A 24796-nucleotide genomic window follows, 5' to 3' on the forward strand; every position below is an offset into this window, starting at 1 on the left:
AAATGTTATGTTATCATATGTGTCATGTTCGAGATCTGTGTTCTGCTGCTGTGATACCGCAATTTCCTCCGGAATAAATAAAGTATATCTTATCTTATCTTAATAAGACAAAGAATTTCTGAATAAAGTCTTTCAATTTCATAAGAGAAGACAAAGGATGGAAGTCTAAAAGCTGTAACTGTAATTTTTTTCTGTTTATTTGCTAGTACAATATATTCATAGGAGAAAGTAAAATACATTGCAGATGCAAATAGTATTATTCCAAGGTTTTAAAGAGGAACTCCAGCAAAAGTAGAACCGTTCCAACCAACATTTCCCGCATTTACGTCAATGAAAGTGATGTAAACCCTGAAAGAGACAATAGAAAAAATTTCTATGAGAGAACTGCAATACATGCATAGGTGAAAATGAAAACTGAGTAAGGTAAATCTAGCATAGTTTAATAAGAGTGGTGGTGCTAGTGGGTGGATACTGTGAACCTGCTGCAAGAAAAACTACTACCACAGTAGTCTAATGGGTAAAAAGATTAAATAGGTATATATAGTTTATATATACGCTTGCGCTGGTAACGGAGTGTGGGAGTGAGATGGGTATAGATGAAATAAAATAAAAGGATTTATTAAGACAAGTTAAAAAGTAAAAGGTACAATTTTAGTTAAAACCGGATTTAAATAATCATAAGGCTGGGAAGGATCCTTGTGGTCCTGAATGAAGTGCGTAGTGTGTCTTATAAATGGGATGGAGGATTTTTCGTAGAAGAGAATCCCCTAGGAAACATAGATAGTGAACAGGTATAAGTAGGTTAACCTGTGTAGGGGGATCCAGAATATTTATAGTTACCTGTGGTTGATGCAAAGAGCAGATGGCTGGTTAATCAGTGAGATGGATAAGATAACCTGGGAGTGATACCTTTAGGCTGTGTGCCCACGATGCGTTTTTTAAGCGTTTCCGCAGCGGCAAAAACGCTGCAGAAACGCTTAAAAAACGCATGGTAGAAGGCCTGCCATGTTCCCCAATGATAATCTGCATGTGCTGTGCACATGCTGCGGAAATTTCTGCTGCGGATTATCATTGCGGAAAAAAACGCAGCACTACCAATTATTTTGCGGAAGCGCTGCGTTTTCGCCGCCATTGACTTGCATTAGAACGCGCCAATTCTGCAAGACTGCATCTTGCTGCAGCCAGCACAGGAGCGCAGCAAGACTGCAGGGGCCATTGGAAGGTAAGTATAGGTTTATTTTTTTATTTTTAACCATTCTCTCGGGTCACACTATATAAATCCATGCTGGTTGCATGGATTTATATAGTGTGACCAAGTTGACAAGCACTTTCCAAGTGATGCTAAAATTGCTTGGAAAGCGCTTGACAACCCGCATGCGGAAATGCAAGTGAAGAACGCTTCATTTTGCATGTCCCTGGCAGGAAAAACGCATGTACAATCCGCATGTACAATCCGCATGCGTTTTTTTCTGCCAGGGAGATGCAGAAACGCTCATGAAAAAATCCTGAGCATTTCTGCATCGTGGGCACATAGCCTTAGAATAGGGAGAGAGGTTCTAAATGATAAAAAATGAAACCTGTAAAGAATGAAGGGCAGATATATTTACCTGGGTCTTTTTGATAGGGAGAATGGTAGTGGATTCGGCCTGTTTAGGCAATTTTCTATTATGTAGAGGCTGTAAGTGATGGATAGTTCATAAGTACCTTAGGCTATACGGAAGGGAGTTAGGACAGTTTTGAGCCAATATACCTCTGTTGTTGAAGGAACACTTATGTTTATAATCCACGCATTCTCCCCTTTCTTCAACAACAGAGGTATATTGGCTCAAAACTGTCCTAACTACCTTCCGTATAGCCTAAGGTACTTATGAACTATCCATCACTTACAGCCTCTACGTAATAGAAAATTGCCTAAACAGGCCGAATCCACTACCATTCTCCCTATCAAAAAGACCCAGGTAACTATATCGGCCCTTCATTCTTTACAGGTCTCATTTTTTATAATTTAGAACCTCTCTCCCTATTCTAAAGGTATCACTCCCAGGTTATCTTATCCATCTCAATGATTAACCAGCCATCTGCTCTTTGCATCAACCACAGGTAACTATAAATATTCTGGATCCCCCTACACAGGTTAACCTACTTATACCTGTTCACTATCTATGTTTCCTAGGGGATTCTCTTCTACGAAAAATCCTCCATCCCATTTATAAGAAGCACTACGCACTTCATTCAGGACCACGAGGATCCTTCCCAGCCTTATGATTATTTAAATCCGATTTTAAATCCGGTTTTAACTAAAATTGTACCTTTTACTTTTTAACTTGTCTTAATAAATCCTTTTATTTTATTTCATCTATACCCGTCTCACTCCCACACTCTGTTACCAGCGCAAGCGTATATATAAACTATATACAGTGCCTACAAGTAGTATTCAACCCCCTGCAGATTTAGCTGGTTTGATAAGATGCAAATAAGTTAGAGCCTTCAAACTGCAAACGAGAGTAGGTTTTATGAACAGAAGCATAAATCTTACAAACCAAAAAGTTATGTTGCTCAGTTGAATTTTATTAAATTTTAAGCATAAAAGTGTGGGTCAATTATTATACAACCCCTATGTTTAATATTTTGTGGATTAACCCTTGTTTGCAATTACAGCTAATAATCGTCTTTTATAAGACCTGATCAGGCCGGCACAGGTCTGTGGAGTTATCTTGGCCCACTCCTCCATGCAGATCTTCTCCAAGTTATCTAGGTTCTTTGGGTGTCTCATGTGGACTTTATTCTTGAGCTCCTTCCACAAGTTTTCAATTGGGTTAAGGTCAGGAGACTGACTAGGCCACTCCAACACCTTGACTTTTTCCCTCTTGAACCAGGCCTTGGTTTTCTTGGCTGTGTGCTTTGGGTCGTTGTCTTGTTGGAAGATGAAATTACGACCCATCTTAAGATCCTTGATGGAGGAGCGGAGGTTCTTGGCCAAAATCTCCAGGTAGGCCGTGCTATCCATCTTCCCATGGATGCGGACCAGATGGCCAGGCCCCTTGGCTGAGAAACAGCCCCACAGCATGATGCTGCCACCACCATGCTTGACTGTAGGGATGGTATTCTTGGGGTTGTATGCAGTGCCATCCAGTCTCCAAACGTCACGTGTGTGGTTGGCATCAAAGATCTCGATCTTGGTCTCATCAGACCATAGAACCTTGAACCAGTCTGTCTCAGAGTCCTCCAAGTGATCATGAGCAAACTGTAGACGAGCCTTGACATGACGCTTTGAAAGTAAAGGTACCATACAGGCTCGTCTGGAACGGAGACCATTGTGGTGGAGTACGTTACTTATGGTATTGACTGAAACCAATGTCCCCACTGCCATGAGATCTTCCCGGAGCTCCTTCCTTGTTGTCCTTGGGTTAGCCTTGACTCTTCGGACAAGCCTGGCCTCGGCACGGGAGGACACTTTCAAAGGCTGTCCAGGCCGTGGAAGGCTAACAGTAGTTCCATAAGCCTTCCACTTACGGATGATGCTCCCAACAGTGGAGACAGGTAGGCCCAACTCCTTGGAAAGGGTTTTGTACCCCTTGCCAGCCTTGTGACCCTCCACGATCTTGTCTCTGATGGCATTGGAATGCTCCTTTGTCTTTCCCATGTTGACCATGTCTGAGTGCTGTTCACAAGTTTGGGGAGGGTCTTAAATAGTCAGAAAAGGCTGGCAAAAGAGATCTTTAATCCACACATGTGAAGCTCATTATTCTTGGTGCCTGAACTACTTCTTAATACTTTAGGGGGACCAAACAGAATTCTTGTGGTTTGAGGGGTTGAATAATAAATGACACTCTGAATTAACTTTTAACGTTTTAAAAAAAAAAGCAAAAAAAAAAAACAAAGACAAAATTTGCTGCAGTGCATTTCCCACTTCCAGGCTGATCTACAGTACAAATGTCACAATGCCAAGTTAATTCCGCATGTGTCAACCAGCTAAATCTGCAGGGGGTTGAATACTACTTGTAGGCACTGTATACCTATTTAATAAATCTAGCATAGCACTATAGCTTTAGACATATGGATCCTTTGGACATGTGAAAATCAGTTAAAAAATGGGGCATGGGTCAGTAATGCTTTAGCATTGTGTTGGAGTGTCAGGGGCTTCAACAGATTAGTAATGCTATTTTGTAATATTCAAATATTACCTGCCCATGATCCCTTTTTTTTAACAGATACCCCTTTAAATGTAAAAGGTAGAGGTTATCATAAGATGATAACTACCATATCTCCAATGAGACATGACAGCTATCATTTCTTTCATGTTAACCAAGGCTTACAATATTCGCAATTCCTGTGATTGTGCAGTATCCACAATAGCAATGAGACATTCTTATCACAAGAACTTTGTAATAGACCATTAACACAAGGATACCGGTTTGAGATAACTAAGCAAGGTTTTGAGTTTACAATCAGCATAGCCTATCCTTATTGAAATATAAGAAAAAGAAAACAATTTTTTCCAATATAGTCTAATATAGAGGTTCAAAGAAAAAATCCATTGTTAGAAATAATTTATTTAAATTTTTTATTTTACTCATTTATATAGCGCTATTAATTCCACAGCGCTTTACAGATATTATTGACAATGTCCCCATTGAGGCTCACAATCTTGATTCCCTTATCTTTATGGTTTGGGGTGTGGGAGGAAACCAGAGAACCCGGAGGAAACCCCCATAAACATGGGGAGAAACTCTTTGCAGATATTGTCCTTGGTGAGATTTGAACCAGGGATTCCAGCGCTGCAAGGCTGCAGTGCTAACTACTGAGCCATTGTGCTGCCCAGTAATTGGTGTATTATTATTATTTATTACTATAGCGTTATTTATTCCATGGTGCTTTACATGTGAAAAAGGAGTATACGTAGCAAAAACACAAAAATCTTGAACAAAACGAGTCAGCGACTGGTACAGGAGGAGAGAGGACCCTGCCCATGAGGACTCACAATCTACAAGGGATGGGTGAGGATACAGTAGGTGAGGGTAGAGCTGGTCGGGCAGCGATATGGTGGAGCGGTGGTTACTGCAGGTTGTAGGCTTGTCGGAAGAGGTGGGCCTTCAGGTTCCTTTTGAAGATTTCCACGGTAGGCGACAGTCTGATATGTTGGGGTAGAGAGTTCCAGAGTAGGAGGGATGCATGGGAGAAATCTTGTTTGCGATTGTGGGAAGAGTAGATAAAAGGGGAGTAGAGAAGGAGATCTTGTGAGGATCGGAGGTTGCGTGCAGGTAAGTACCGGGAGATTAGGTCACAGATGTGTGGAGGAGACAGGTTGTGGATGGCTTTGCATGCCAAGGTTAGGGTCTTGAACTTGAGTCTCTGGGTAATGGGGAGCCAGTGAAGGGATTGACAGAGGGGGGAGGCCGGGGAGTAGTGGGGGGACAGGTGGATTAGTCGGGCAGCAGAGTTTAGGATAGATTGGAGGGCTGCGAGAGTGTTAGTAAGGAGGCAACAGAGCAGGAGGTTGCAGTTGTCGAGGCGGGAGATGATGAGCGCATGCACTAGTGTTTTTGCAGAGTCTTTGCTGAGGAATGTGCGGATCAGGGAGATATTTCTGAGTTGGAGTCAGCAAGAAGTGGAAAGGGCTTGGATATGTGGTTTGAAGGAGAGATCAGAGTCTAGGGTTACACAGAGGCAGCGAGCTTGTGTTACTGGGGAGAGTGGGCAGTCATTAACTTTGATGGATAGGTCAGATGAGGGGGTTGAGTGAGGTTGAGTGGAAAAAAAAGCAGGGGCCATAGAAATGAACCTTGGGAGACACAGACAGATAGGGGGCGAGATGAGGAGGTGATGTGTGAGACGCTGAGTGTCCGGTCTGTTAGGTATGAAGAGATCTAAGATAGGGCCAAGTCTGTGATGCCAAGAGAAGAGAGAGTCTGCAGTAAGAGGGAATGGTCCACTGTGTCAAAGGTAGATGACAGGTCCAGGAGGAGGAGGACAGAGTAGTGGCGCTTGGATTTGGCAGTTAGTAGGTCATTGGTGATTTTAGTCAGGGCAGTTTCAGTGGAGTGGTGCGGTCGGAAGCTTGATTGTAAGTGGTGAAAGAGGGAGCAGGAGGAGAGGTAGGAGGACAGTTCAAGGTGGACGTGTTGTTCCAGTAGTTTTGAGGCATAGGAGAGGAGTGCTATGGGGCGATAGCTAGACAGAGAGGATGGGTCAAGGGGGGGCTTTTTGAGGATGGGTGTGATTTAGGCATGTTTGAAACATGAGGGGAAGATGCCAGTTGTTAGTGACAGGTTGAAGAGGTGGGTTAGAGTTGGGATGAAGACAGTGGTAAGGTTTGGGATGAGGTGGGATGGCATTGGGTCGAGGTCACAGGTGGTGAGGTGCAATTTGGAGAGTGAAGAGGAAACTTGATCTTCTGTAATGGTGGAGAAGCTGGTTTTGGAGGAGGAAGGTTGGATAGATGTGAGGAGGGGCTGTGGGGACTTAAGGCAGAAGCTTTGTCTGATGTTGTCAATCTTCTGCTTGAAGAATGAGGCAAAGTCTTCGGCTGAGATGAGAGGAGAGGGAGGAGGCGCTGGGGGTCGGAGGAGAGAATTGAAAGTGTCGGATAGCTGTTTAGGGTTGTGAGACAGGGAGGATATGAGAGATAAGAAGTAGGTTGGTTTTGCTGCAGTGATTGTGGACTTGAAGATAGTGAGGGACTGTTTGAATGCGATGAAGTGTTCATTGGAGTGGGACCTTTTCCATCTCTGCTCAGCAACCCTGGAGGCCCGTCGCAGTCCTTTAGTCAGGTTGGTGTGCCAGGGTTGCCTATTGATTGTGCGAGCTTTGGTACGTTTGAGAGGGGCGTCCAAATCGAGAGCTGCTGCTATTGTGGTGTTATATAAAGCAGCAGCAACGTCTGCATTGTGTAAGAAACTTATGTCTGCAAGAGGGAGGAGGGATTCAGAGTGTGAGTGTAGGTCAAGGTGTTTGAGATTTCTGCGAGGGTGTGCAAGTTTGTGCAGTGGGGTTTGCGGACCTGGAGAGAAGAGGGCAGAGAATGTAAGTAGGTTGTGGTCAGAAAGAGGGAGAGGTGAGTTGGAGAGGTTAGATAGGGAACAGAGGCAGGTGAAGATGAGGTCCAGTGTGTGGCCATCTTTGTGAGTGGCTGTGGAAGATCACTGAGCAAGGCTGAAGGAAGAAGTGAGGGATAGAAGCTTAGAGACAGATGAGTGGGAAGTGTCAATGGGGATGATGAAGTCGCCCATGATAGTGGGGATGTCGGCGGAAACGAAATGAAGTAGCCAGGTGGTGAATTGTTCAAAGAAAGTGGTGGCTGTCCCTGTGACAGCCAGTTGGGGGTTGGAGAGGAAGCAGATGAGCTCACAGTGCACCTCAAAAGAGGGGAGAGTAACTTAGAGCGGCAGTTAGATTTGGGTGAAGGCACAGGTATCAGACATGAGAAAGCCTACTCCTCCACCATGTTTGCTGCTGGGACGGGGTGTGTGGGAAAGGTGGAATCCACCATATGAAAGTGCTGCTGGAGAAGCTGTGTCATAGGGGGTGAGCCAGGTTTCGGTGATGGCGAGGAAAGAAAGTTTGTTAGTAATGAAAAGATCATGAATATAGGAAAGTTTGTTTCAGACGAAGTGAGCGTTCCACAGAGCTCCTGTTAGTGCGACTGGAGAAGTCGGGACTGGGTGAATGGGATCGTGGATAGGAGGCGGAAGTGACTGTGGGGATGCGGTGAGGAGGACCAGGATTGGAGAGATGTCGCTGGCAGTGATGAGGAGCAGAGAAAGTGTTACCAGGTGGGAGCAAGAGAGAGCATGAGGTGGCTGTCTGTGTTTGGAGACACGGGATTGAATGTTAAGGAATAGTTCTGAGGAGGAGGTGAGATGGATGGGGAGGATATAGGGAGAGATGAAGAGTTCCTTACTTGGAATAGGGATTATATGGGTTAGTAGAAAGTGAAGGACTATAGAGGAGAGAGTGAAAACTAACAAACATTATTGTCCGAGATAGGTAGTAGGAAATTAATTGTTTAATTTAGAAGGCTGAAAAATGTGAAAGCCGTAGTGGTAAAAGGCGCATACACAAAACAAATCAAATGCACATATCCGTGAGGCACATGGGGCCAGATCTAACCCCAGGCGATCTATATGATGTAGTGGCACCTTCAAGAGGGCACGATAAGACAGTCACCCCAATTCATCAAAACTTTTTTGGCAGAAAACTGGTGTAAAACACTTAGAAAGGCGTGAGTTGCACAAACATTTTGAGACTTTTGGCATTTTCACACCAGTTAGAAGCAGCTCTGCCAAAATGAGCTGAGCTGGAGAGGAGCCTGGGCAGGACAGGGTGTGGCTACTCCTGCCCATCAAATTCAGGAAAGGTGCCACTATGCGCAACTCCAGTCTTAATGAATCTGCCCCACACTACTGCTGAGGAAAGAAGCTGAAATGATATTGCCATTGGAAGCTTTTGGTCCTGTAGGTTTTAGTGACCGTAATCAACTGAGTCTAATTAGTGATCATAAATATGTGTAGGTCTAATTTTATAATTTTGAGGTTTTAAAAATATTTTAACATACTATTGTCTTGTGTGTTTTATATGTAACTAAAGCTGGATAATTTATATATATGGAGGCTGTTTGGCGTTCGATATGATGGCTTTAAGGTGAAACAGCTGTTGCTTTATAGCTATCTCACATACGATGACTAGGCAACTGCAATAAAGGATTTGTATAACTGCATCAATGGTGAGCGCCACAACCATATCACTTCTTATTATTTGTGCACTAGTTGTCATATGCTGGTAAATACTGACCAGCAGACAAGCCCAGGCTTTATTTCAGCTCATACTATTTATTCTTTGAAAAACTGATTGATTTTGAACTCAGAAGACATACTGATAGGGAATCTAGATTGTGAGCCCCGATGGGGACAGTGACGATAATGTATGTAAAGCGCTGCGGAATATGTTAGCGCTATATAAAAAAAAAGAAAGAAAAAGAAAAGAAAGAATATTAGGCTTGTCTGACATTTCAGCTGTAAAATTGTGCTGTGTACTCCACACAAGAGCCGTACCATAGAAGAGAGGAAGCATCTGAGCATCAGCCAATATTTGTCTAGATGTTTGTGTAGATGTTACATTGGGCCATTGTTTTTGATTTTTTTGCTGAATTAAAATGGATAATGTGCTTAGAGTAATGACAAATGAAGCATGATAGCTCAATTATAAAAAAAAAAATAATAAACTTTGTGTCACCTCAAGGCAATATGAAGGATTTTGATAAGGCTTTGTGAGCTTTATTAATTTTGTAGGGAAACTCATTTTCTATCTTTAAGTAGTACATTTATTTTTTAGAAAAAACTACAAGAAGCAAAATGAACATAAACCCTGTTGCAAATAAATAAAAAGCGAGTGCATTTAAATAAAATAAGGTTCTTAGTAACACTGTTTTTGATCAAAAATAGTATGAAAGCTATCCCACCACGACAAAGTGAACCCGTTCGGGATAGCCCTACTCTGTCTAATATTAAAAACCTTACCATGTGTCAAAGTTGACCTCTGTGAATAAGGGCAGACAAAGGACCAGGTGCCGAACTGTGAACACCAGCCAAGGGAAGCTATTTAAATGTATTATCCAGCTCTTGGAATGGTGGCCTCGCCCTGGTTTGCACAGCATGCAAGGAGTTTGTATGTTCTCCCTGTGTTTGCATATGTTTCCTCCGGATTTTCCCATTTCCTTCTACACTCCAAAAACATATTGGTAGGGAATTTAGATTGTGAGCCCAATTGGGAACAGTGATGATGTCTGTAAAGCGCTATGGAATATGATAGCGCTATAGAATAATAAAACTAATGCAAAGGAAAGGAGCAGATGCCCATCCTAACCAATCAAGTTCCAGTTGCTATTTTCCAAAAGGCCTCTGAAGAATGACAACCCTGAAGATTGCACCAAATTCATTAAGAGGCATGTATCTAGGAGGAAAGGGAATTCTTTATGAACCTCATAGTCTTTATTTCATGGTCTCTCTTTGTTGGGAAATCCTGCAGCAGCCACATATTATATTGTAGTGAAGATAACTTGTAAGAATCTTATACTTCTGTAATTCAAATCTGCACCGTTTTTAGGGCAAGCTTTGTGTGAAGTGATATTTCCGTGTTCTGAATGTCGCATGTGTTTTCAGAGATTGGCCTGAGGCAAAGCTTATTACTGTTAGCTGTTGTAAAACATCTATAGTAAAGGAAAAAGGGGACACCAAGCGCAATAGGGTCTTATCCTAGGGAAAAAGAAGGTATTAGATATTTTGAGGAACTGCTCACCTGTCGTGTTGTGTTAATCCACAACGGAGAAATCAGGATGAATCAGCTGCTGCAGCGCCCACAGAACGGCAGGCACTGTATAAGTAAGGAAAATGCCTCTGACTGTGGCGCCCTTCCCCAGTCAGCTGTGACGATTGGTGCCCCCTCCTCCACCACCCTTTACTTGCCAGTGGGTAATGGGAAGTCCCTGCAGGGACCAATAAAATAACAGGGACAGCTGGCACAGGCCGTCCCATAAGTATAAAACCTAGTGATGACCCAGCCTCCTTCCTTTTCCCCTGTGGGTCCTGGAAGTGCGTAGGCGGATGGCCCTGCAACCTCTATTAGGCTGGGGGTAAAAGCAACCGACGTTTGGCTGCGACTTATGTTGTCGCAAAAGCACCACCCCTTTCCAACAGTGGCTACTGGACAACTGACAACAGCAGGCCAAAATTCAGTGGAGGTACATAGACCCCGGGCCTGCTGGTTGTATAACGAGGGACACTGTCTTTTTTCAGACTATGCAAATTCAAGCAGGAATGCTCAGCCTGTAGGGGAGCCCACCCCGCCGCAAGATGTTCTCGCCCGACAAGCAAATTATCAACCAAACTCCCACAGTCAGAATCCAAGGACCCCAGTGAGCGTAACCGCGATGGGCCCATGGTTAGACCGATCTCCTAAAAAGGAAGAGGCGGGACAGTTACGTTTTGGCTTTACATACTTTTTTTTATTCCTTTCAAGTTCAATAAATTGCCCACCTTCGCAAATAACCTAAAATCCGCAAGAGAACATCCTAAAATCCTCAGAAATAAAAAGAAGTAGCCCTAGGTAGAATGGCAGGCCCCTTTCCAAACCCACCTTTCAGGAACCTGAGAGTTTCCCCGCTGGGAGTAATCTCCAAAAAAGACCCAGGTAAATTCTGCCTGATCCACCATCTATCGTACCCCAAAGGAGACTCCGTGAATGACGGTATTTCGTCGGAAGAGGCCTCGGTCTCCTACGCGTCCTTCGACAGAGCAGTAACGCTAGTATGGGACGCGGGACCAGGAGCGCGGCTTTCAAAATCTCACATAGAATCCGCTTAACGCCTATTACCAGTACACCTGTTGGGATGCCAAGTGGACAACAACTACGTCTACGACACTTGCCTCCCAATGGGTTGTTCAATCTCTTGCTTTTACTTCGAGCTATTCAGTTCCTTCCTGGAGTGGGTACTAAGGCACGTAATCGGCAGTAGGTCCGTCACCCATTACTTGGACGACTTCCTATTTGTTGGACCAAAAAACTCAAACCTATACCAATCACTACTGAACGAATTTAAAAACATCTTGCAACGGTTCGGAGTTCCACTCTCCCCAGAAAAAAACGTAGGCCCCACAACAAAGCTGTCGTTTTTAGGCATAGAAATTGACACCACGGCGATGGTGTTTCGTCTCCCGATGGAAAAAATACAAAAAACAATTCACCTGATCGAAGGTTTTTGTGCGGTACAGAAAGTAACCCTACAGGAAATGCAAGCGTTACTAGGACTTCTCGTTTTCGCGAGCCAGGTGATGCCGGTCGGCAGTTTTTTCTCCTCGCTTATCACTTACAACAAAAGGCGCGTCCAAACCTAACCATAAAATCAAAATCAACAGGCAGCTACGGGCGGATTTAGAAGTGTGGAAAACTTTCTTACAGTCATTCAATGGTCACAACTTCTTTATGTCAGCCGAAACATCCAACCAGGACCTAAAACTATTCACGCCGGCAGCAGAATCTGGTGGCTACGCAGCAATACTAGACACCCAGTGGAGCACAGGCCTATGTCCCCCTACTAGAAAGAGCAAGGACTGACTAAAAACTATACCCTCCTAGAACTCTTTCCGATAGTAGCAGCGCTAGAACTATGGGGCATGCACCTGGCTAACAAAAACATCCTTTTCCAAACAGAAAATGTCAACCTGGCACTTTGCATAAACAAGATATCATCGTCATCCCTTCCAGTACTAGGCCTCCTGCGCTGGCTAGCACTGCTATGTTTAAATCACAATAATACATGGCCTGGAGGCAAATAATGCCATTAATAACGCACTATGACAATTTAATTGGCAGGTTTTCAGAGAGCTCCTCCCTAACGCCCATCCGTTGGGCTCCCTTTGCCCCCCCTCTGGGACCTAGTGGCGAAAACTGATGCCGTTACTTGGGCTTAAGTCGCACCGTCGACATGGCAAGCATATGGTAAGGCATGGGAAGAGTGGCTACGATTAGTGGCAGGCAGAAGAGTGGACAGGTGTGACCAAGCCAGATTAGAAGTTGCCACCAATTTTCTCTACCAGCTCGTGAATAAAGGCATATCAGGGGCATCAGCACATCAGAGGCTGGCCAAAGTGGCAGTTCATTTCCAATTACTGAATTGGGAAGACGTGACAAAAAGATTCATCATTAGACAAGCCTTAAAAGAGTGGAAAAGGGCTCAGCCAAGCAAGGAATGTAGACGCCCCATTTCGATAAGCCTGCTTACTCACATCATATCCCTAAAGGCAGTAACATGCCACTCCCAATTTGAGTCGTCACTCCTGTCTGTCGCCTTTGGGATCGCATTTTTTGGGGCGCTACGTATCAGCGAATTAGTCCCTCGATCAAAGAACAGCGCCAGTGGATGGTTAATCCACAAAGACGTAGTCATAGCCAATAACGTTATACGCATACGCAAATCCAAAGTAGATCCTTCCGACAGGGGCACCTGGGTGCTATTGCACCCTACAAACGGGATGGTTTGTCCGGTCAAACTAGTCAAAACCTATCTATTGATCGATCGATCGATCTATCTATCAGACGAGTCAGTTTCTCCTTATCCCACCTCGACGGCTCTTCACTAACGAGGTACCAATTTCAATCAATATTTAATAATTGTTTAACAGCGGCAGGGACCCACCCCAAAGATTACAGGACACACTCATTCCGCATAGGCGCAGCAATAGAAGCAGCAAGAGCAGGATTGCCAGAAGCAGAAGTTCAGAGGATAGGTCGATGACGCTCCGCGTGTTTCGTGAGACACGTAAGACCTGACTTGTTAAGTTAACTCGGTTTATTTTCTTCCAGGTGTTGCAAAGCCAACAGTTTGGGTATTAGGCCATTCATTCATATATTGGGCAGAACAACGGGCAAAGTGTCGCCCAGGCGGGAGTAATTTGGGTTTTTGGGGAATCAAATTTAATTGGAGAGGTATAACAGTGGCCTACAATGGCCACAAGTGTTCCTGGGGGCAGTCGATATCGCGAGAGAAGCAAGAAGTCCTGTCATTCTGATCATACATGCCGGGGGAAACATCCTCTGCCATTACAAGATCACAGAATTGGTTACGATGATGAAATTAGATACCGAGGGTTTCAAAGTATTCTTTCCCAAACTCACAATAGTGTGGTCCGAGATCGTGCCGAGAGCAGTGTGGCAAGGAGCACGAGGCAGCATGGCCATCGAACGTACGAGGCATACAATCAATGCACGGATGTCAAAATTTATAAGGGACAGATGCGGAGTGGTAATACAGCACCGTCAACTAGAAGGGGATAACGCAAACCTTCTAAGGCCCGACGGAGTGCACCTCACGGACATTGGACTCGACATATTCTTGTCTGGACTCCAAGATGGAGTCGAACAAGCATTACAAGCGATGGGTGGGGGTCGGAGTCCTGCATACGAGTACGCAGGATCCTCCGTGGCCTGGAAATAAAGAAAGGACATGTTGTAAAGTACCGCTCGTTGGCTGACTTGCCTGTGACGAGACAACAGGGCATTTGGCGACGAGTATGTTGATAACTTAAGTGCCTTTCTAATGGAAAAATAAACGGATAATTAATAAAGCTGTGACCGACCTTCACCCATCAAGTTGTACCTCGTGTATTATTGGCGATGTAGAGGGGTGGTGGGGGATTAAGCATGCATCGGCGTTTGTTTGGGGTCCCTGCAGTCTGGCAGGCACTGTACTAAATAAGGAAAGTGCCTCTGACTGCGGTGCCCCTTCCCAGTCATCTGTGACGATTGGTGCCCACCCCTCCACCAACCCTTACTTACCAGTGGGTAATGGGAAGTCCCTGCAGGGACCAATAAAATAACAGAGATGGCTGGCACAGGCCGTCCCATAAGTATAAAACCTAGTGATGACCCAGCCTCCTTCCTTTTCCCCTGTGGGTCCTACCCTCCCTCCCCTTTGAGAAGACGGTTAAAGTGGCTATTTCTTTTAGACTTTGCAAGTCACAGTGGCCTGGAAATAAAGAAAGGACATGTTGTAAAGTACCGCTCGTTGGCTGACTTGCCTGTGACGAGACAACAGGGCATTTGGCGACGAGCATGTTGATAAATTAAGTGCCTTTCTAATGGAAAAATAAACGGATAATTAATAAAGCTGCGACTGACCTTCACCCATCAAGTTGTACCTCGTGTATTATTGGCGATGTAAAGGGGTGGTGGGCGCGTCAGCGTTTGGTTGGAGTCCCCGCAGTCCGGGAATCCCGTCGTAACAATCAATAGGTAGGAGAATGAGGGTGATAGTCTAACATCGGCACCGCAGACTATCTTCTTCCACAGGAGAACCACAGTAGTAGATATTGTGTCCTGGCTGATGTATTTTAATCTACTACTGTGGTTCTCTTGTTGAAAAAGTTAGTCCAACTTCGAAACACATAGAGAATAAACCACTTGTTCTTACTGTCACTGTTCCCTGGTTTCTTATCTACATCGGCAGTACGGACTATTACCCTCATTTTCCTACCCACGGACATCTACAGTGTTACCTCAGCATTAAATGAATGATGGTGGTGGTAGGGGGTAATCTTTATCCATTCTCATACTTTCTAACTCTTCTAAGTGGTTCTGCGTGAGACTCTGGATTGTGGTATGTAAATATCAACTCCAAAAATGTTTTGCATAATCATGCATTACTTTTTTTTTATCAAGGCCCTGCCCCTTTTATACAACCTCGAATGTTCATCTGGACTCTGACTTTTTCTGATGACAGAGGCTATCATGCACAGGAAACTTTCTTGAAGTGCTTTTGGATTTGGGGAAGCTTTGGCAGCACCCAGAGGATTTCTGTAGTTTCCAACTCTTCCACTCTGTAATAGCTGTAAAGCATTTCCATTCCCGTGTGATCCACCTCTTTGTCAATATCAATAAAAAGACATATAATACATGTATGCACAAGACTTGCCTTTCAGGAGGTATTTGCAGCTGTTTGTTGAGAAACTCGCACAGTATCTTGGAGTATCTTTCATTACGTATACCACCAGTCTTTGCAATGCTTTGCAGACTACAGAGGCCACAGGGATCTTTAGTTCCAGCAAAAGACAATTGTTGATCTGGGTGAATGATCACCGCAAAGTACTAGAAGACACAAACAATATAATGTATGTTAATGTAGCACCATGCAATGAAAGCTGGCCACACAACCCAGACAAGAGTATTTGTACAATATGCTCCTTGTGTATGCACATACTTTCATTTACGTTTCATTATTTTAATTTTTAAACAATGATTTCACTGAACAACAATTTTTTATAGTTTGTTTTGTCTCTTCTAGTTTTGGTTGATTCATATAGATTTCACAATGCTGAACAAGAATATGTAAGCCAACAATATCTATCATGTAGGGTTTTTAAGATACAGCAAATTAAAAATTTTGCACATCACTACCCCTCGATCGCCATACATATACAGTACAGACCAAAAGTTTGGACACACCTTCTCATTTAAAGATTTTTCTTTATTTTCATAACTATGAAAATTGTACATTCAGACTGAAGGCATCATAACTATGAATTAACACATGTGGAATTATATACTTAACAAAAAAGTGTGAAACAACTGAAAATATGTCTTATATTCTAGGTTCTTTAAAGTAGCCACCTTTTGCTTTGATGACTGCTTTGCACACTCTTGGCATTCTCTTGATGAGCTTCAAGAGGTAGTCATCGGAAATGGTTTTCACTTCCCATGTGTGCCATGTCAGGTTTAATAAGTGGGATTTCTTGCCTTATAAATGGGGTTGGGACTATCAGTTGTGTTGTGCAGAAGTCTGGTGGATACACAGCTGATAGTCCTACTGAATAGACTGTTAGAATTTGTATTATGGCAAGAAAAAAGCAGCTAAGTAAAGAAAAACGAGTGGCCATCATTACGTTAAGAAATTAAGGTCAGTCAGTCTGAAAGATTGGGCAAACTTTGAAAGTGTCCTCAAGTGCAGTTGCAAAAACCATCAAGCGCTACAAAGAAACTGGCTCCCATGAGGACTGCCCCAGGAAAGGAAGGCCAAGAGTCACCTCTGCTTCTGAGGATAAGTTTATATGAGTCACCAGCCTCAGAAATCGCAGGTTAACAGCAGCTCAGATTAGAGACCAGGTCAATGCCACACAGAGTTCTAGCAGCAGACACATCTCTACCACAACTGTTAAGAGGAGACTTTGTGCAGCAGGCCTTCATGGTAAAATAGCTGCTAGGAAACCACTGCTAAGGACAGGCAACAAGCAGAAGAGACTTGTTTGGGCTAAAGAACACATGGAATGGACATTAGACCAGTGGAAATCTGTGCTTTGGTCTGATGAGTCCAAATTTGAGATCTTTGGTTCCAACCACCGTGTTTTGCTGCCGATTTTCGCTTATAATCAGCCACTAGCGAATCATCAATCAGATGCCAACAGTAGTCAGACAGCGTCGAAGAACTCCACTTGCCCTCGTATCATTCTCCATCTTTGCAATCTCCTGATGAACCTTTCACCATGTTCATCGCTAACAGATCCAAGATTGCTAGGGAAAAAGTCCAAGTGGGAATGCAGGACATGTATTTTCAACGACATGTTACAGTTCATCGATTTGAACTCAGAGAGCATGTTTTCCACCAGTTGGACATTCTTCTATTGCCAAAAAAGTTAGAAATCACATTTTTTAAGGCTGTCCATGCAACTTTTTCAGTGCATTGGAGATGGTGACTGTCTTTCATTATCTCTCTAATCTGTGGGCCAACAAAAATTCCCTCTCTAATCTTTGCATCACTGATACATAGAAACTTCTGTCGCAAGTAACAAAATGCCTCCGCTTGCTTGTTCAGTCCTTTAACAAAGTTCTTCATTAGCCCGAGTTTTGTGTAGAGGAGGAAGAAATATCTTTGACGGATCTACAAGCGCATCATGTTTTATATTTTTTTTCCCAGCAACCAGTCTTGCACGTAGTGGCCAGTCATTTCTGACCAAAGTGTTGATCTCTCGCACGACCGCCCCATTCACAGAGAAAGCAGCAGCACTTGGTAAAGCTAAGCTGCATTCCAAGGAGAATTGCCACTACCTTCAATCTCCGCATATATTCCAGTTGTGATTGCTGTAATGAATTTGGTTCAACAGTAACTGCATGTTTTCATAACTTTCATAACCCAGGACTTAGCTTGGTCCCCAATTGCACAACCAAAATATAGTTCTTATGCTTTCTTGATGAATGGACTTATGTTTCTTCTCTGACTTTTCAGAGTGTACTCACCGCAAATGTAACAGAAAGTGTCATGGCTATTACGACACTGACGAGACTCAATTTATTACAACATACTAGAGATGTATATCAAGCATTTGCAATGAGGATTGATCGCGGAAACGGTAATGTTCATGAACTTGAAATTCGACCGGCTGCAGCTGACGCCTCATATATAACAATGTTGTATCCATGGCAACATGTCCAATGTAAAATTTGCTGTGACAGAAAAATTTTCAAGTAGTTGCTTTAACATATTAGCAATAAATAGTATGTTTCACATCATATCTAAAAAAAACTTACGTGATACAGAGATTCTGATTTCACCTCTGAAATCGGGACTATGAATTCTATATAGAACACTCAAGAGACAAAAGTACATTACGAATATTGCACAATGCAAAATGTGATTGTATTAGCAAGTATTGAGAAAAAAAACTGTAGGGGAGACAAAGGTGAGGGTGGAGGAAGGGGTGAGAGGTAGGAAATTGAATGGAGCCTGAGGATGGGACCAAATGGTTCTTCTAGAAGGTATTATTTCATCAAGAGTCAGGGGTGGAAGAAGATTTTAAATGTAGTGGAGGTGCTGCAAAAGGGGTTTAGTTGGTGTACTCTGCCCAGGGTAGCCAAATTTTTTCAAGTCTATGAACTTTGTCTGTGAGAATAGCTGATAACTTTTTGTTAATCATATACCAAGACATTGACTTTGTCTAGTTCCTATTTTTTCCAAGCTGAGGCTATTATTTGTTTAGTCGCTAGGAATATAAATGAAATAAGGACGTGCGAGTGTTTAGGGATATTAGGAATTTGCTTGTTGAGCAGGGCTTCCCAGGGGTCCTTTTTAAGGTTATGGTCAGTTACTGAAAGAATTAGGAAGTGTACCCGATCTAAAGCCTGCGTACTATGGCACATAACCACCATATGTGGTACATGTCACCAGTGGATCTGCATCCTCTAAAACATTTGGGTGAATAATTGGGGACTGTTTTGGCTATCCTGACTGGAGTCAGATACCATCTTGTTAGTACCTTGTAATTTGTTTCTAGCATCAGAATGTTGAGAATACAGCCTGTAGAGGAGGACCAAACTTGGGTCCATTCTGAGTTAGTTAAGGTAGTTCCAATGTCAGATTCCCAGCGGGAATTTGGGTTTTGGCTGCATCTTTGCTCGAATGGAGTGAACGTGTAGGGTGGAGTAAAATTCCTTAATAGCATGGAAATAAAGTGTTTGAGTTTTAAATATCAGAATATTTCCCTAGGGGAGGGTTGCATTTCTTTTGGAGGACTGGGAACAGTAATACTGTCTTTACTAAATAGATGATGGAGTCTAGAGATTCTGGCTGTGATCCATGAACGAAAGGATAGAAGGGACTCAGTACCCTGCAGAAATTGAGAGTTACCCAACAGGAGGGCTAGGGGTAGTGTAAGGAGATGACCAGCTGCCATGTTCTCCTTGAAGACATCAATGCTGCTATGGTATAGAATGTGAATAATGCTTTGTTCCTGATATGTGTCCTTGTGGGCTGTAGTAGTAACTAACGGTCCCAAGATGTCATTATTTAGAATGTAGGTGAAAGGTGATGTTTTGCCGGTAACACAGCCTGCATAGAGACAGTTTGAGAGTTAGCTATGCGTGAGGACAGCAATAGTGAATGGGCACTTTAGGAATCTCTGGGTATTTTCCAGAAACAGGAAGTAGAGTTTAGTCAGTAGTGTGCAGTACTGCAGAAACGAGCAGGCTCTATAGTGGCTGCTAGGGTAGACGTGGGCTTAGTATCCCGGACATTGGATCGCCAAGGAATCCCTCCACAAGAGTCACCTTAGCCTACCTGGGAACCTCAACAAAGTCATCGCGAGCCTGGAATCACATTCTGTCTGCGAGGCTGCAGAAGAAGTCATGACTCAAGTACTCAGAGGTGGAGAGAAATGGCATCCATATAATGTCATTGGTGAGGAAGAGTCTCTAAGGCTAGAGAAGAAAACAACAGAGATGCTTCACCTAGATCGGGAACCACGGCTGAAGTTGTATCTGCTACTTGTGGGAAAGATGACAAACCGTTGTGCATTATCCTTTATACCTGCTTGTAAATACTGCCTGTTACCAAGTAAAGTTCTGGTTGCTTTTATGAACTCTGTGTCCTCTGAATTGATTGCTGCCCTGGTTCCAGAAGAGGAGTTCCTGGCGTCTGAAGAGGCTGGCTGGCCAGAAGTAAGTGGGGAACACCACATACACAGCAGCACACCAGAGTGAGGACACACTTTGTCTGTAGGGTGCCAAAGCGAACATGGGCAACAGCTTGCCCACGACTACCTTGTTTGGGCAGCTTACAGTGAAAGGGGGGAAACAAGGGCAGAGGAGTATTTTAAAGAATCCCATATTTTAAGCAAATGCGATATGATGGGATTAGTGATATGATTTAGTTGGGCAGGCAGGAGCCATGTTAGGGTATCGAGAGTTAGTGGATGGTATTCTGGAGCTTCCAGAGAAAGCCAGATAGGTGGTTCAGTGGAGGTATGGTATGATGTTAGTTGGGCTAGCTAAACTGCTTGGTAATATTTGGCCAAGTTCGGAACACCCAGGCCTCCTTTCAGACAATCCAGCTTATAAAAATGGATGAATATGTAATATAGAACACACTAATCCTGTATCATGGCAAACAAACAAGGAGAATATGAGCTGCTAACACAGAAAAAGAGATGTGATGTCATAGGCATCATTGAAATTTGGAGGGATGATACACATGACTGGAATACAAACCTTGAAGGCTACAATTTATTTATAAGAAACAGGCTTAACAAGAGGGGAGGAGGTATTACATTGTATGCTAGGAAAGTGTATATCTCCACAGAGATCCAAGCTCAGAGAATGGTTGCGCGCTAGAAACTGTTTGGGTAAAAATACAAGGAGAAAAGAACAAAAAGGACACTATTGTAGGTGTTTACTATAGGCCACCTAGACAGACTGAAGATATGGATGAACTCTTCTTACATCAGATGTCTTTGTTCTCAAAAAAAGGATAAGATTGTCTGCCATCTTGGACCTAATTCTTGCCAACAGGGAGGAAATGGTTGAGGAGGAAGGGAATGGTTGGCTGGGAATTTTGGAGGCAGAGATCATACTATCCTCGAATTACAAGAGGAGGATGGCCTGCGAGGAGGAAGACATTAACTTTAGACTTCAGAAAGGCAGATTTTAATGAACTCAGAAAGAGGGTAGAAAAGGTCCAATAGCTGGATGTTCTAAAGGACAGAAATGTCCAAGAAAGATGGGAGCTTTTGCTAAATAAAATTCTCATTGCACAATCAGTAACAATCCCGAAAAGAAGGAAGAATTGGAAGCATTTAAAGAGATCAGGCTGGATGAACACAGAACTTAAACACTTGCTAAAAAGGAAAAAAGAAATGTATAGCAATGGAAAGAGGGGGGGCATATCTAAAGAAAAATAGAATGCTGTCTGCAGGGAATGCAGTGCAAGCATTAGATGAGCTAAAGCCAGTAATGAAGTGAGGCTTGCAATGTAGACCAAAAGCAATAAAAAAGGATTTTGGGGGTATGTCAAAAGCAAAAGAAAAGTTAAAGATTCTATAGGATTTTTACAGGATGAAAAGGGTGAAGTGGTCAAAAATGATGTTGAGAAGGCCGAACTTTTAAATTCCTATTTTGCAGCTGATCTTCACTGTGCTATCGAAGGAATAAAAGAATCCACACTATCTATAAACAGAGAGATGGTGAGGGAGCACTTAGCTAATTTTAATGAATTTAAATCTCCTGGCCCAGATGAATTATATCCTAGGGTACTAAAAGAGATAGCAGAGGAAATTGCAAAACCACTAGCCAGAATCTTTGAAAAATCTTGGAGAACAGGAGAAGTCCCAGAAGATTGGAGAAGGGCAAATGTTGTCCCTATCTTCAAAAAAGGAAAGAAGACGGAACCAGGAAATTACAGGCCAGTAAGCCTTACTTCTATACCAGGAAAGATCTTTAAGCAAATTATTAAACAGCATGTATGTAAGTACTTGGATAAGAATACAGTAATTAACTAGAGCCAGCATGGGATTGTAGCAAACAAGTCATGCCAGACTAATCTTATTTCCTTCTATGATGGAATCAGTGACTGGATGGGTCAGGGAAATGTGGTAGTTATAGTATATCTCGACTTCAGCAAAGTATTTGATAAAGTATCTTATACTATCCTTATTGAAAAAATGACCAAGTATGGGATTGACCAGGCTACAGTGAGTGAAAGACTTGGGTATACTAATAGATCACAGACTGCACATGAGTCAACAGTGTGATGCAGCAGCAAAAAAAGGCAAACACAGTTCTGGAATGTATTAAGAGAAGCATAGCATCTAGATCGCATGAAGTAATTATCCCCTTCTACTCCTCCTTAGTCAGACCTCATCTGGAATACTGTGTCAAGTTCTAGGCACCCCATTTTAAAAAAAACATCGAAAAACTGGAGCAAGTTCAGAGAAGAGCTACCAGGATGGTGAGCAGACTGCAAATGATGTCCTACGAGGAAAGGTTAAAGGATCTGGGAATGTTTAGCTTGCAAAAAATAAGGCTAAGAGGAGACTTAATAGCTGTCTACAAATATCTGAAGGAATTGTCACAGTTTAGAGGGATCATCCTTATTCTCATTTGCACATGGAAACACGAGAAGCAATGATGGAAACTGACAGGAAGAAGATACAGATTAGATATTTGAAAACAACTTTTTGACTGTGAGGGTGATCAATGAGTGGAACAGGCTGCCACGAGAGGTGGTAAGTTCTCTTTCAATGGAAGTCTTCAAACAGAGGCTGGATAGACATCTGTCTGAGATGGTTTAGTGAATCTTGCATGGAGCAGGGGGTTCGACACGATGACCCCGGAGGTCCCTTCCAACGCTAACATTCTATGATTCTATCCTAATTCCTTCAGTTGTCACTTCATTCAAACTCAGGTTTACAGCTTGATTTTATTTTATTGTTTCTACAGTCTTGGCTCAAGAGTTTCCTGTCCTCCTGAGACAAATATGTATGTTGTAATACCTGTAGGTTTATGATGTTCAAGACACACACGGTTACTCTGACAACATGCCCATTTGTACAGGTTGGACTGTGGGCTGAGTTTTAAAATAGTTCTGAGGTCAGCAGTAGCTTAGGGACTTTTATGCATATATGCCTACATATTTTCTTCTCCAGTCTATTTCAGCTAAATACATAGTGGTTAACAGCTTGATTGCTTATCTACTTAAAAAGTGCATTTCAATCACTAGATCTTGGAATAAAAATAAGTTCTACAATTGGATGTGTTAAAAATAAATTTTTCTGTGCTGAGATAATCTTATAAATGTGCCCCTGCTGTGTACTGTGTAATGTCTGTGTCTGATCTTGCAGGACCATGGTCTGATCATACCACAGCTCCTGGGCAGGGGATGACGCAAAAGAAAGTATACAGATGTTAAAGCATGGGGATCACAGCTGCTGCTTTCCTGCATAAAAAAACGTTATACCTCACAGAAACTAAAAGATGTGATCCCATATTGTAATATTGTTTCTCTTTTGCGTCCTCCCCTGCCCAGGAGATGTGGTATGTGCCGTCTATGTTCCTGCATTACAGCCATTACACAGTACATAGCAGGGGCACATTTATATGATTATCTCTGCACAGAAACATTTTTTTTCAACACATCTAATTGTGGGAATTATTTTTATTCCAAGATCTATATTAATTAAAATGTACCCCTTTAGAGCTATCATCAGAAAATGGACTATTTTTTTAAAGCAGGTTTTTGTGTTAGGCTATGTGTCCACGATGCAGAAATGCTCCGGATTTTTCCTGAGCGTTTCTGCATCTCCCTGGCAGAAAAAACGCATGCGGATTTTACATGCGTTTTTTTCTGCTAGGGACAAGCATATGTCACGCGTTTGCAAATGTGATTTCGCATGCGGGTTGTAAAGCGCTTTTCCAAGCAATTTTAGCATCACTTGGAAAGTGCTTGACAACTTGGTCACACTATATAAATCCATGCAACCGGCATGGATTTATATAGTGTGACCAAGTTAATAGTTAAAAAAAGAATAAAAATGGTAAAAAAAAACAAAACAAAACATTATACTCACCTTCCGATGGCCCCCGGTCTCCTTCTCTGGTGCGTCCGGTGTCTTGGGCGGCTCACGGTGGTGTACAAGGACCTTCCATGACGTCATTTAGTCATGTGACAGGTCACGCGACCGCCGACTTCAGCGGTTGCGTGACCTGTCACATGACTAAATACGTCATGGAAGGTCCTTTTACACCATCGCGAGCCGCCAGTGAGCCAAGACGTTCGGGATAGAAGACCGGGGGCCATCAGAAGGTAAGTATAATGTTTATTTTTTAGTTTAAATTATTTTTTTTAACAGGTACTATGGTACCCGGGTCTGGAGGAGAGTCTCCTCTTCTCCAGACCCGGGTACCATCCGCACATTGAATCGCAGAATATCCGCATGTGCAGATGCAGTGATGCGGATATTAAGCGATTCAATGCAAGTCAATGGCGGCGAAAACGCCGTAATTACGCAAAATGAATGGTAGTGCTGTGGATTTTTCTGCAATGATAATCCGCTGCGGAAATTTCACAGCACATGCGGATTGTCATTGGGGAACATTGCAAACCTTCTACCAGGCGTTTTTTAAGCGTTTCCGCTGCGGAATTGCCGCTGTGGAAACGCTTAAAAAACGCATCGTGGGCACACAGCCTTACATGTATTTTTTAAAACATTTGGTAATTTTTTTTCACACTTTCTAATAAAAATAAAAATAGAAATCATGCGATTTTTACATTGGCCAATGGGGCTTTTTTAGACCCATACTTCCTATTGTTTCAGTACATTAGCCACAATGGTTGGATACCAATCCTATCTTTTGCATGTTTAATGAGTGTGAGCAAAAGTCGTTGTAAAGGGAGGGAGAGCATGGTCAGGTATAACATCGCCTATTATGATTGGTGGATCCTGTATTATCAGCTGTGTATAGAGATGTTACCTGTCACTATAAAGCT

The 24796-nt window shown here is 42.9% G+C and overlaps 1 protein-coding gene across 1 annotated transcript in view; it reads right to left on the bottom strand.

Moving 5' to 3' along the window:
• Positions 1-170: 170 nt before the first annotated feature.
• Positions 171-24796, bottom strand: part of LOC141167041 (macrophage migration inhibitory factor-like) — a 28669-nt gene continuing 4043 nt past the window's right edge. The window contains exons 2-3 of the mRNA XM_073654361.1: positions 15464-15636; positions 171-348 (exon numbers count right to left, since the gene is read on the bottom strand). Of these exons, the coding sequence (XP_073510462.1) occupies positions 270-348; positions 15464-15636 (252 nt within the window). The 3' untranslated portion in view covers positions 171-269. The remainder of the gene's footprint in view (positions 349-15463; positions 15637-24796) is intronic.

Source organism: Phyllobates terribilis, unplaced genomic scaffold (assembly GCF_046119375.1).
Source record: "Phyllobates terribilis strain yellow unplaced genomic scaffold, ASM4611937v1 Scaffold_1__5_contigs__length_1240528914, whole genome shotgun sequence".
Taxonomy (NCBI): Eukaryota; Metazoa; Chordata; class Amphibia; order Anura; family Dendrobatidae; genus Phyllobates; species Phyllobates terribilis.